Source organism: Lathyrus oleraceus, chromosome 6, assembly GCF_024323335.1.
Source record: "Lathyrus oleraceus cultivar Zhongwan6 chromosome 6, CAAS_Psat_ZW6_1.0, whole genome shotgun sequence".
Classification (NCBI taxonomy): domain Eukaryota; kingdom Viridiplantae; phylum Streptophyta; class Magnoliopsida; order Fabales; family Fabaceae; genus Lathyrus; species Lathyrus oleraceus.
In genome coordinates this window covers 120,085,212-120,099,970 of record NC_066584.1, presented here as the reverse complement: position 1 = coordinate 120,099,970, position 14,759 = coordinate 120,085,212, and the positions used below count along the sequence as shown (strand labels likewise).

The 14,759-nt window shown below is 29.2% G+C and overlaps 1 protein-coding gene across 1 annotated transcript; it reads right to left on the bottom strand.

The window, feature by feature from the left end:
• Positions 1-403: 403 nt before the first annotated feature.
• On the bottom strand, positions 404-739 carry LOC127094347 (uncharacterized). Its single transcript, XM_051033190.1, has one exon. The coding sequence runs from the start codon at positions 737-739 to the stop codon at positions 404-406; it is 336 nt and encodes a 111-aa protein (XP_050889147.1).
• Between the last annotated feature and the right edge of the window lie 14,020 nt (positions 740-14,759).

Here is a 14,759-nt window from a genome sequence, read left to right as displayed (position 1 = left end):
TGTTTCTTTTTAAGTATCAGTTATAATGTCTGACAAATAAACCCATGTCCTTTTCTTTAGGAGATTTTTCATTGTATTTTTTCTTCCTTTGACTTTTTTTGCTTTAGATGATGAAGCTTTCAAATAAAGAACCATTTTATCTTCTTTCCTTTTTTTCTTTCTTTTTCAAATTTACTTTGCTATTTGCGAGTCGTTTCAGTTCATTCTCATGTTTGGCTAGTTTCCCAAATAACATTGCGATGTCCAAAGTAATAAGATCATTATATTATTTTCTAGCAGTAATTTTTGGTTAAAACTCCCTACACTTAGACCTTAATACTTTTAACACAATCTTTGTTAGAAAAGGTTTTACCCATGTTGCTTAGTTTGTTGATTAAGTGGAGGAACTTAGTTTTCATGGAATTCACAAATTCTCCTGGTCCACATGAAATAGTTTGAACTTCTCTATAAACATGTTGATCTTAGAATCCTTGGTGTCATCCATTCCCTCATAATGGGTTTGGAGAGGGTCCCACATACCTTTAGTACTCTTATGATGTGAAATTGAGTAGAATACTTTCATGCTTAAAGATGAGATAAGTATGTTCCTCACTTTCAAATCATATGAAGTCTGTTTGGTTTCATTATCTGTCCAATCTTTTGGGTGTTTAACAACATTGTTGTCGCCCTTAGGAATAAAAGGTCCTTCGGAGATGGATACCCATAGATTTTTTTCAACTAATTGTAAATGTACATACATGTTATCTTTTCAATAAGCATAATTCTCGCCTTTAAAAAAATATGATCTATTATACGCTCCATTAGGATCGTTAGTGTACACCATATTCTCAAAATTTTGGAGCCGATTAGACACAATTAAAAGACCATCTCTTGATGTTAATTGAGATGTACATTGCATAGAAAGTTACAAAATCATGTGAATGCAATTCAACTATGGATCAATTGTATGGATTGTTTTTGGATAATGAGAATTTAAACTCAAATAAAATAACTAAATAAAAAATTGAGGTGTTACACTAAACAATCACGAGTTTTAGTTCATTTGTAGGATCAAACTCGAAAATCCAAAATAATACTTTGTGTAAAATGTTTTGAGAGAATATAATGGTGCTGGAAGAATTTCTAATACAAATAACAAAAGAAATAAAGTAAAAGGCTTAAATTAACAAAATCAAGTAAAGGAGTAAACAATAATAAAGCAATCAAAATGTTTTAATTAAAAATGGAACATGCCTTCATACATTTCTCACAAGCGTATTGTATTAGTGAATCAAATGTATGAGCTCTAAAGAGAACAAAGTGAAATGTGAACCGTTATTATAGAGTCAAAATTTTCTTATATATTAAATACATTATCAACTGCCAATAATAATTATCTCTTCAAAATCTGACGCATACACTACTACATGGGCTTTCGTATTTTGATTTATTTTCACGTGTCTTCGGCACTAGAATTGCTTCAAACTGTCACTGCTATTAAAAACGTCTTTAAATCATTCAATCACATCTGTCGAAAAGGCCAACCTATCGAATTTGTGACTTGATATCAAAAATATGAATGGGTCATCTACACTTGGCATATCTATATATCTTATATCCTATGTTTATGTCGAAATGTTAAGCAAAAATCTCAGGTTAACATAATTACCAGCAAAAATATCAAGTTATGATGAAATGACATATTGGTAAGGTGCAGTCCTTTTATCATAGACGGTCCCGATTCAAATCCGAAGTGTACCATATTTTGAATAAAATTTATCTTATCTATCAATAGTAATAAAAATTAAATTTAAAATGAGGTAACCTATGACTCATTTACAAAGGGTATTTCTCTTTATCAAGTGACATAAACTTCTCTATAAATAGAAACACTTACTAAGTAGAAATAACATGAATATAAAAATATATATATGAAAAACAACTTATTCTAATCCATTTCTCTCATCTTAAGATTATTCTATATCATCATTTACTTTATTAATGCATGATTAAAGTGCAAGAAACATTTTTCGTAATCGATTATCAAAAGATAAGCTTAGTATGTTTAGTGTATTTGTGCAATTCATTTTAAGACATTCAAAACATCCTAGAAGAAATTCACCATTAATTCCTATTGCATTTGATACATAATAATTGGTGGGGTTGAATTGAACCTAAAGACTAGTGTGAATTCACATGCTTTGAACTTTTTAAATGCAATCTTCATAAACATCTTCTTTGTCCTAGTGTTGCTATATATTTCAAACAACTATAATATCCAACATTACTCTCTTCTCCATATCCATACAATATATATTTATATACTTTAATTTATATTATTATTTAAAAATATATGTATATTAATTTTTAGAAATACACAACTATCAAACTTTTACACATTTTAATAAAAGTGTTCTTCTATTTTACAATTCAACAATAAATCTTAATCTTTTTAAAAAAATATTAAAAATAAAAAATGCTACGATACTTTTTAATTAATTAATTTATTTTTACTAAAACTGTGGATAACGGATACAAATATGAATATTTAAATATTCATAGAATAATAATATAGTTAAAACATTGATGTCCACGCATATATATATATATATATATATATATATATATATATATATATATATATATATATATATATATATATATATATATATATATATATATATATATAACTTTTTTCAAATCACAAATATAAAAACATATATTAGAATACTCTACCTAAACTCTCTTCAATATAATTCATAATGATACCTGCAAAAGAAATTCTTAAGATAATGAGGAGAAAAAGAAATCTCAGCAAATATTCTCAGAGACACACAAATTCTGTTTCAATTTTTTCACATCTTTTTATAGGAGTTTTTTTTTTCTTAAATACAGCTTTAGAGTCAATTAGTATTAGATTTCATGTTTTTGTTGGTCTCTCACGATAAAACAGTATGTGACGTCATTAAAAATATTTAAAATTTTATTATTTTATTCTTAATATTTTTTAATAATTAAATATTTTTAATAACTTTAATAATTTTTTTATAAATATTTATTTAAAAATTAAATATTACAAATTTTTAAAATATATATTTGGGCCTAAAGAATTCTTTAAAGAAGTAGCCCAATACCCAACATTACGACAAATAGAGTGTGAAAGTCGTATATAAACACTAATCTTTAGTTAAAATTTTGATGTGGGAGTTAAGTTATACATGCAGCAACTACAAATCAAACAACTTTTATATAGACGTAGGGCTCATTTGTTTTAGCTTTTTTTTAAAATGATTTTTATAGTATTATATATTTTAGTGTAAAAAAAATTTACAAAGAAACTTTTCATAAAAGCTTCAAATAAAAATTTTGTTTGAATAGTTATTCTTAAAATGTGATTTTAGGTATCTTATCATTTTATCGAAACTTTTTTTGGATATCAAAATTTCAAAAAATCATTTAATTTTGAAGTTATTTCAAATAGTTTTTTTTAAAAATCATTTTTGAGATACAATTTTTTTAAAAATTTGTGATTTTGACTATATTTTAATCTTCAATAATATATATTTATGTTATACAATCAACAATTCAATCTTTTAATTTATAAAAAATAAATTTAAAAAAACTTATAATATTTTAAAAATATTTTTGTAAAATCCATTTTTAAAAATAAAAAGAAAAAATCCATTTTTTTAAAACTAAAATAATCCGTATAATGATGTATTATGGTGAAGTACCTAATCCATGTGATGAAGTTTTCTGCAGCAACTATAAGTATATTTGTGTTAACTGTATTACTTGTATATCTGTTTAGTAGAGTAGGTTGTTGGCTTCTATTGGATTGCAGACTAGGCTTATAATCAGATTCTAGAACAAACATATTCCAATTACTAGATACCGAAGTCCTAACACTATGTGTAGTTATTTATAGGCCTCGTCTACGATATTTTTTATTTTAATCCTTAAAATTAAAATTCGTAAAATTTATAGTTTTTCTATGAATTTATTTTTAAAAAAATTTAGAAATATGAAATTTGTAGTTTCTACGAATTTTCTTACAAATTTTCATTTTTAAGAATTAAAATCAAAAACATATCAACTTATATATATATATATATATATATATATATATATATATATATATATATATATATATATATATATATATATATATATATATATATATATATATATATATATATATATATATATATATATATATATATATATATATATATATATATATATATATATATATATATATATATATATATATATATTTTATTCATTAGGCTCGCTGATCACCTTTTGTGAGTATGATAGGTTTTTCAGTAGGATGGCTTTGTCTTATGCCCATGTCTCATCATGTAGCATTCATCTGTTGCCTTGGGTTTCACTTCATTTCTTGTTGGCCATGTCGTTTTCTTTTGCTTAGCTTGTAGGCCCTTGCTCTTTTATTTCACTTCACAAATATCAGTACAAAGCAATCGCAATTAAGTAAGCATCTAAAAATAGTAAGCTTATCTAAATAAACAATTTATTTACAAATTATGACATAATAATTTATTTATTAAACTCTTATACATAAACTATTTCTATGATAAAAAAAAATATTTTTTATTACAAAATTTATGCAGAAGTAGGTCAAACTAACCAATGGACCCAATGTGCAAACCCACCATATAAATTGGGCTCTAGAGAAATTAAGCTCATCTTTCTACTTATTAATAATAATAACGTGTTTTGATGGAAAGAGAATAGGGACATATTCTTTTCTTACAAACAGCTGCTTTCACTAATGGTTTGTGACAGGTTAGTCGGCGATTAACCTTGGATCAAACCGATGCGACCCCAAAGCAAACATGAAAAGACAAAACTTAGATATACATAAATGAACAACTACATATGGCATATTCTAACACCTTGATTACCATATTTAAATTGATATATTCAGATTAATTAAATTTTATTTTAATGTAAAAAAAAATCACACATTTTTTCTTGTTTTATAAATATTATTCTATTTTAAACCTTCAACAAATCAATAATTTTGGTGACATAACTCTCTCACATTATTTTTTTATTAGTTTTTATACTTTAAAAGAGTTAAATATGTTTGCGATCCTCTTAAATATTTTAAAATATTTTTTTTAAAGAATGATTCTCTTAAAAAATTGCATCCAAAATTAACTATGATTTCAGTGACGAATTATTACTTAGCGATTGAATTAGTGACAATTTTAGTATTAGAGACAAAACGTGTAGATAATTTTTTTAAAAGGATAATTCTTTAAAGAAAATATTTTGAAGGATTAAAAAAAATTATTTAAAATGACTACAAACATATTTAATCCTATTTAAAATGACATGATATTCCGTGTGTTATTAATTTTTCTTTCAATAAATTAAAACATAAATAATTAAAGCTAAATGAAATAAAACTCTTGCAAGTGTCTCAAAATTCAAACACATAAATCTTGTATCGTAAAACCATCTTCGTTCTCATCAATATTCGTCGCCATTGTTGCTCATCAAAAGTTAAGGTTCAAACGATTTTACTTTCTCATTTTTAATTGCCTTCTCCATCTCTTTGTTCTCATCAATCTCAGTTCTTCCTATATTCGAAAGGGATGATGATTGAAAGTTTCAACTTAGGTGTTGGTCATTCAAGTGGAATAAATTCTCTAAAATATGCACATGGGATATTGTTGATAAAAAAATATACAAAGCATGGAGAGAAAAAGAGGAACACAATCACAACACAAGAACATAACGTGGAAACTATAAAATCGGAGAAAAAACCACGACCGTTATTAATAAACAACCAGAGAATAACATTTTGTGAAAATTGTTACAACACATAATATACCCTCAAGTAACATTGTCCCCTAGTACACCCACACACTCCAAGACAAATATTTAACTACATTTCACAACACTCTAATACAAGAGTATAAGAGAACAAAGAAAGTCAAATACAAGCTTAAAGTGATTTTGACTAGTGCATCTTGGAATGATGAAGTTGAATCATATATATAGCATTGGACTCCCTATTCCTCCATAAAGCTAAGCAATGTGAGACTTTAAAGAATTTCTATCATATATATAGACTTGGACTCTCTCTTCATTCACAAAACAAGCTTAAAGTGATTTCTATCATTTATATTTTCAATCAACCCCAATAATCTCTACCTTGATTAAAAAAATACATAAGTTTTCATTGTCTTCACCGACAATCATACTCCACCATAAAGAGTATCAACGTGCATATTTTCAACTAGCCCCAATAATCTCCACATTGATTGAAAATAATACATAAACTTCATTGTTTTCACCGACAATCATAATCCACCATAAAAAGTATAGTCACTTGAAGCTACACTACTCCAATAATTTTTACATTGTCTTCACCGACAATCATAGTTTTAAAAACTATCATACTCTCTCATGAAGAATATATTTCACTTGAAGATAAAACACTTCAAAAAATTTACATTACCATCACATATAATCATATACTTTACCATGAAGAATAAATTTCACTTGAAGTTAAACCACTCGAAGAATCTCACATTGTCTTCACCGATAATCATAGTTTTAAAAAACTATCATACTCCCTCTAAAGAAGAGTATACTTCACTTGAAGTTAAAACCACTTCAAGAATTTTCACATGTCAAAAACCAGGTTGAAACAATATGGTGCAACTTCCTTGTTGGCAGGAAGCTCTTTAACCACCGATATAATATTTCACCTTGTGTAATCTTGATTGTATCAACACATCTTTGACTTGAAATTTCCACAAGTAAAAAAAATTACTCCGTCAATTTTCTCTAGCCCAAACTACACAACCAAATTTTTGACTGCAGCTCAACAACTCTTTCACAATAATACCCTTCTTTTCTGATGTGGAAGATCAGACAAAACTACAACCACATATCCCCGGATTGAACCAAAAGCTCTGACACCAGTTGTTGGGAAAAAATGAATAAAACATAGAGTAAAAAAGAGGAACACAATCATAACACAAGAACATAACATGGAAAATCCAAAACCGAAGAAAAAACCATGACCGTTGTCAATAGACAACCAGAGAATAACACTATGTGAAAATTGTTATAACATATAACATATCCTCAAGTAACCCAGACCCCCAATACACTCACACCTTTCAAAACAAATATTTAACTACATCTCACAACACTTTAATACAAGAGTATAAGAGAGCAAAGAAAGTCAAATACAAGCTTGAAGTGCTTTTGACTGGTGCATCTTGGAATGAGGAACTTGAATCCTATATATAGTCTTGGACTCTCTATTCCTCCACAAAACTAAGCAATGTGGAACTTCAAATAATTTGTATCTTATATATAGTCGTGGACTCTCTCTTCATTCACAAAACTAAGCAATGTGGGACTTTTTCAACATGTATATTTTCAACCAACCCCAAAAATCTCTACCTTGATTGAAAATAATGCATGAGTTTTCATTGTCTTCACCGAAAATCATACTCCACCATAAAGAGTATCAACATGCATATTTTTAACCAATCCCAACAATTATTGATAACGATTCATGTGTCGAAATCCAACGCAAATCCAAGAAGAAAATATTAGAAGTGAAAGTTTTAGGGGGTTTATGTGATACTTTTTTGTTCATGTTCTTTCTTCATTTTACATTTTTTTCTCAATTCAAATTTATCTGTTTAATTGGTTTTGGTTTTTTGCAGAAAGATAGTGATTGCAAAATATTTCATTGGGATGTTAATTTGTCTTGTGAAAAACAAAATGAAGGAATATCAATACAATCAAAAGTTGACTTTGAGTGTTATAGTTGTGAAGCCTTTAAAGTAAATTTGAAGTAATTTGGAGCTAAATTTGACACATAATTTGAAAAAGAGTTTGAGAAAGTTCAAAGAAGATAGAGATATTGAATAAAAAGTTGACAAGTGCCTTGAAGAAGATTATTTTACTCATCATTGTTTTTATATTTTCTTGGATTCTTTTGTGTTGCAGTTGTGTATAAGTTGATGTAATTTTGTTTTGATTAATATAGTGTTATTAAATGAAATGTTGTTTGAATGTAAAAAAATGTGTTGTTAAATTAATATAAAATATGCATAATGTTCATTTTGCTTATGTTAGAACAAGATTTGGTTCTGTATCTATATCTTGAGTTTTGATTATAACAATTTTGTATTTGTGTGAGAATAATTTTGGTACCCTAATGGTTTGTTACTGTGTAGCTTTAACAACCAGTTCTAATTCTGATCATATGATGTGCAACATCATCAGTTTCTGAACTTTGCGTTCCAAATCCTCTTTTGCGTTGCATTTAGAAGTTCTGAAAGACGTCAATATTGTTGTTGCAATGTTCTTTCTGCTTCTGTGTTATTTCACCCATTAGAAGCTTCTGAGGAGACCCTATATTGATGTTGCAATGTTCTCTCAGTTTTTGCTTCTAAACGTGACTCCAACCAACAAACTTCTGAAGAATGGAAAGCTTTTGAAGTTGTGTTATGTAGCTAAATATTCTGAAGATCTCAAGACAGACGATTGAAGTTATCAAGGTTCTGATTGAGGATTCTGAAGACTCTGGAGATTCTGAAGACACTAAAGAACTCAAGCCAGACTACTGATGATGTCAAGGTTATGACCTAAGGTTCTGAAGTTTCTGAATCCAGCTCTCTACTTCTTCACTTTATGCTTCAATCATCTTTTATTAGAAGCCAATGAATCTGAAGATAAGATCAAATGGGAACGTGATCAAATAGTACATAGTACAAATCCGACAACCTTTCCACTACCTGATTTCGTGGGCAAGGACTGTACTATTCATCACACATGTCATTGAATTTGTGGGCGAAAGGATAGTATGTGGTATCATTCCTTTCTCATCCAACAGTGGACAACCACTCAAGGAGCTTTCCCCATTTTCTCTCTAACATTCACATGCTTACACTATACAAGCATGCATTGGAGACTTGAAGACATTGCTGATCTACACAAGTATTTTGATAAGCTAATTTTCTTTGTGAAAATCTATCATCTTTTATATTCAGTGTTCTTTAAGTATTTATTATTCATTTTGTGTAAATCTGCTTTTGTAGAAGCATCTTGTAACACATAAACTTTTATTCAAACTATTTGTTTGATTCCTTAATGAGGTTATCCTTGAGAAGACAAAGAAAGTTGTTCTTTGTGAGTCCTTGAGGAGACTAAGGTTTAGTTGGATCCTTGAGAAGACAAAGAAGGGTATTCTTTGTGTTTATTATAATTTGTTGATTATAGTGGATTAAGTTATTATGTATAAGGCAAATCACCTTTTTGGGTGGACTAGATTAACTTTGAGTTTCAAGCGAACCAGGATAAAAATCATTGTGTTTTTATCTCTTCATTTGTAAACTTGTTAGTGGTGTTTTTGTTTTGGAAAAAGTTTTTGCTTGTAAAACCCAATTCAAACCTCCATTTCCTTGTGTTTTTCACACCTTCAGCTTCATCATGTATTTATATACATTACTAAACAGAACCATATATTTCACACATTCAAACGGAAATTGATTGCTTCATTAATACATACTACAAAACAGAACTGAAACTGATACATAAAATTTCAAACCAAATAGAATGTGCAGAATTTTATGTTGGAACTCATACATTGCATATCAAAACAAATAGAATTGGAATTGAATTCAATACTTAAATTTAGACTAAAATAAAATCTTTCTTATAGTGCATTGAGTATCAAACTAATTCCATACAGTGCATTACAGTATTAAAACATAATTCAACTAAAATAAGCATACATAATGTATTAGAATCTTAAATTACATCCAATATACAAAAGTATACTACAAATCATTGTGATAGCTGCCTTGTTATCTCTTTCCATGAATACTATTTCATCCAGGAACCAAAATTATATGTTGGTGGTGAATTGAGGGTCTCAAACTAGTGGTGTTGATCTCTGATGCGGTGACATGGGGTGGACCTACATGGTTAGCACTCCAATACCTAAGTCAGTTGTGTATAAGTTGATGTAATTCTGTTTTGATTAATATAATGTTATTAAACTAAATGTTGTTGAATGTAAAAAAAATGTTTTGTTAAATGAATATAAAATATGCATAATGTGCACTTTGCTTCATCATGTATTGATATACATTACTAAACAGAACCATAGATTGTACACATTCAAATGGAAATTGATTGCTTCATTAATACTTACTACAAAACAGAACTGAAACTGATACATAAAATTTCAAACCAAATAGAATGTGCAAATTTTATTTGGACCTCATACAATGCATATCAAAACAAATTGAATTGGAATTGAATTCAATACTTAAATTTAGACCAAAATAAAATCTTTCTTATAGTGCATCGAGTATCAAACTAAGTACATATAGTGCATTACAATCTTAAAACATAACTCAATTTAAATAAGTGTGCATAATGTATTAGAATCTTAAATTACATACAAGATACAAAAGTAGACTACAAATCATTGTGATAGTTGCCTTGATATCTCTTCCCATGAATACTATTCCGTCCAGGAACCAGAATTAGATGTTGTTGGTGAATTGAGGGTCTTGAACTAGTGGTGTTGATATCTGATGTAGTGGCATGGGGTGGACCTACATGGTTAGCACTCAAATACCTAAGTCAGTTCAAGATTCAAGATGATTGTAGTGAAAAGTGGAGATCATAGAATGTATCTTGCTTTCTGTGTGAACGAATTTTATATATTGGGTCAAGTGGAGTGGATTTAAGGTAATTGAGCCTTAACTATTTGGGCATTTGGCTGGCCCAAAACAGTTGTCCCAAAGGCTTTCTTGGACACTGATAGAGACGGAGAAGCATTTGATGATTTGGTCGGCCTACAAGGATGTTTTCCGATTTGAGCTAGAACTGAAATGCTTGGAGTCGGTTGAAAAATTAGTGGAGAATAAGCGAATTAAATGCCTTTTCATCTTTAACTTTTAGATTCATTGAATAATTAATATATTTGATTGATGTATTGTCAAAATACATTAGTTATTCAATGTATCTAAAAAAGTAATTTTTTTCTTATAAATAGGACTGAAGTTAGTATTAATTAAATTGATATATTTTGATTAATTAAATTTTATATTAATACCGAATTTACCCCTTGCTATATGACTCTACTACATTGATTTTTTTTAAACTAATTTTCACTTATTTTTAAAGTGACATGACTTTTCACATGTTATTAATTTTTATTTCAAAAAATTAAAAGTTATATTTTTAAAACTAAGTGAAATAATAAAAAATGAAATAAAACAATTGCATGAAATAAAACCATTGCAAATGCCTAAAAATCCAAACACGCGAATCTTGTACCCTAAAACTACATTCATTTTTAACAATCTCTATGGTCATTGCTGCTCACAAAAATCTAAGGTTCAAACGATTTCATCTTCCTATTTTGAATCGTCTTCTCCATTTCTTTGTTCTCATCGATCTTAGAGTCATATCCCAATTTTGACCCTCATTCAATAAATCAATACAATCATATTGACATCTAAACCATCCCCACATTATAACATGCATTTCATCTCGCATAATACCTAAAATGTCAGCCCAAATGAACTTTCGACTCTGCAGGCAGACTGGTTGAATTAATTTTCAAATGTGCGTCAAATCAGCAGTCGAAAAACTTCTAAATCAAGCTTGCAGACATCAGTTTTATTAATCTACGTTTCGCGTAGTTTAACCTGGTGTCCCCGATTTATTTTTTGGATAATTTTCCGGTCACAATTTGATTCGTTTGAGCGTTTAAACCGGTAATTTTTTATTTCAAAATTTAACAAAAACCTGTATGTTTCCAAGAGATTTATTTCGTACTTATCATTTTGGTGCAGTCAGTTTAATTTTTCGAGCATTTTCGTGCCTGAATTTTATTCATCTTGAGTGATTTTGTTTTTATTTCTTTGTCAAAAAGTTCATAATATTTAATTAGAATTTTTTATGTTTTGGTTTCGATTTAATTTAATTTATTTGTATTAGTATTATTTTTATTTAATCTAATTTGTTTACAACTATTTTTATATTAACAACACTCCAAGGGGCATTGTTGGTATTAAATAAGTTGGCAACCCTAATGTGCCTACTATATAACCATACACTTGGCATTGAAAGAAGATTTTAACCTAGACCAATCCCACAAACCCAAGCGGCGCCCCACAATCACAAATGGGATTCCCTCTCTCCAATTGAAAAAAGAAAATGTAAAAAGGTTTTCTTCAAAAAAAAATCAGTAACATTTCTACCTACCTTTCTTCATAAACCTTTATGTGATCCCTACATTTTTCTTCTTGTTGCAACAGAAGCATCACATCTCAAACAACACCAAAACATCATTCTTTTCACTATCACTTAACATATTTTTTTCACAATAAATCTTCATACACACTCATCCTCTCTCTCCATGTCAATTAGAAAACATAAAGAGTAAAAAGAGACATAAGAGAAAATTAGTAGAAAAAATGGTGACATTATTCACTAAAACTATCCACTACTAACTCATTTTATCTCAAATTTCATTTCCAACTTGCCTCACACATATCTATTTCATATCTCAACAAAACTCCACACATTTCCTTCACCGCAATCATGAACACCATGAACAACACATAGAAATAACAATAACCACCCTTCCATTTTTATTCTTCTCACAAAACATACTCACTCATCCATATCCATTTCTCTCACAAAATCACTTCATAAAATCACCAACTTGCATAAGCACATAAACACATTACAACTGCAACCTAAAACAAACAAATAAATCCCACATGACTTTCCTCTCTTATTTTTGGTAACAGTACACCACACTTCCTTCTCTCATAACTATACTTACTACGCACTACTTCTCCTCTCTCAAATCATAAACCATACAAACCGTGACACATTCATACCCACGCGACCGCCACTCACGCACAATCCAAATTTGTTTCATTTCTTCCCGCAGCGGTATTTGTCTCACCATAATTGTCTTCCACACTTCCTTTATTTGCTGTTGTATGTCCTATGTTTGATTATGACTTCTACTTTGTTTCTTTATTTTGGAAAACTTGTTTACATTTGATTTCTTGGTTGTTATTGTTAAAGAAAATGTAACATAATTAAGTAGCTTCTTTTGCTTCCACAATAAGATGTAAGAGAGAGAGAAGAAAGAATTTTGTTTGTTTATTTTAGAGAAGAGAGAATCTTGTTTTTCATTTCTTTTGTTTTTTCTCATCGCCACTTGTCACTTTGTGATAGGTTCGGGGTTTTTTTTTTAATTTCAAAATAAATTATGGATGAGTGTGTACTGCCTCTCCCCCATTTCAACTCCTTTCTTTTTATTTTATTTTTCTATTTTTCTTACTTATTTTATTAAGTGGTTGCCCCTCCCCCATTTTATTAAGTGACCTTGGCCGCACTTTGGCCTTATACCATACACAGGGAATTCAAATTGATCATGAATAAAATTAATTGAGCAAGAAGTGATTGATCTCCCCAACAGAGTCGCCACTTAATTTCTGTAGCGGTAAATTCATGATCATCAAGCTATGGATAAGATAGAGATCAAATAATAAGAGTCGCCACCGCGCTTTTATTGTGTCCAAGGGAAAAGGGAAAAAGTACGAACAAAACCCAAAAAGTAAGAAGTTTTCAAATCAAAACTAATAAATTGTCAGAGATTACAGGTAAAGGGGTTGGTTACACAGAGGGAAGGTGTTAGCACCCAAAGTGTCCTAGGTACTCCTAGAGAGCCCTTTTTGTGTGCATATGTATTTGGTACAAAGTGATGTTTACAAACAAATATAATAGGGGGATGAGAAAATAATTCATTAATTACATTTTTGTGTTTGGCAAGACCTTCAGTTTTATGCCTACGTACCAACATAAGAATGAGGGATCAAAACCTCGTAGTTCGTGATACAAATTTCAAAGTGGATGCATTGCTTTTAACAAAAATTAAGTTTTGAAAGGCACAAAGGCCTAACAATGGTTTGAATGAGTTAGTTCTTTTTGGCTTTTTTTGAAAATTTAAGTCAAGTATAGTTAAGTTTATTTACAAGTTTGATTTTAGAAAGGAAGTTTGAAAATGTAATGGCATAAGGCCAAAGTTTCTATCTTTTTTGCAAAAGTGGTCAAAGTTTAGAATAAAATAAGTTCAATCAAAGAAGGTTTTGAAAAAGGAGGGAAAGATTTTGAAATTAAAGAAATGGGAAGAAGATGAAGAGACTAATCCTATGTACAAAATTAAAAGTTTAGAGTTGAAAAGATCTGACCAAATGGGTAGCAATCCAACAGATAAGAATGTCAATAAAAACCCAAAATTCCCCTGGACTTTTTAGAATCAAGCAACACACAAATGCACAATTATATTATCTTGAAGAGCAAGGCATCAAATAAAGATGGCCACATCCAAGCTTATCCATTCCATGATCTTCTTCAAGGTAGCCCATGTAACAGATGAATTCCACAAGTCACAGGTTCAAAATAACAACTTAACAATGATCTTGTTGCAGATGAACTTAGAGAGATCTTGAATGATGTATTAGATGAAGTTTAAAATTGCAAGCACTTGGTTTCTCAATAAGTTTGCATTGGCCAAGTCCTTTAGCATAGGAATGTTGCCTAAATTCTAAGTCCATTTGTCCAAGATCAAGCCAACAGTCCACACAAAAGTTTTTTAGTGTTTTTGTTGTTATTATGTACATTAATGGTCAAAGACCACACAAACAAGCAAAGTATACACAAACAAAATATAT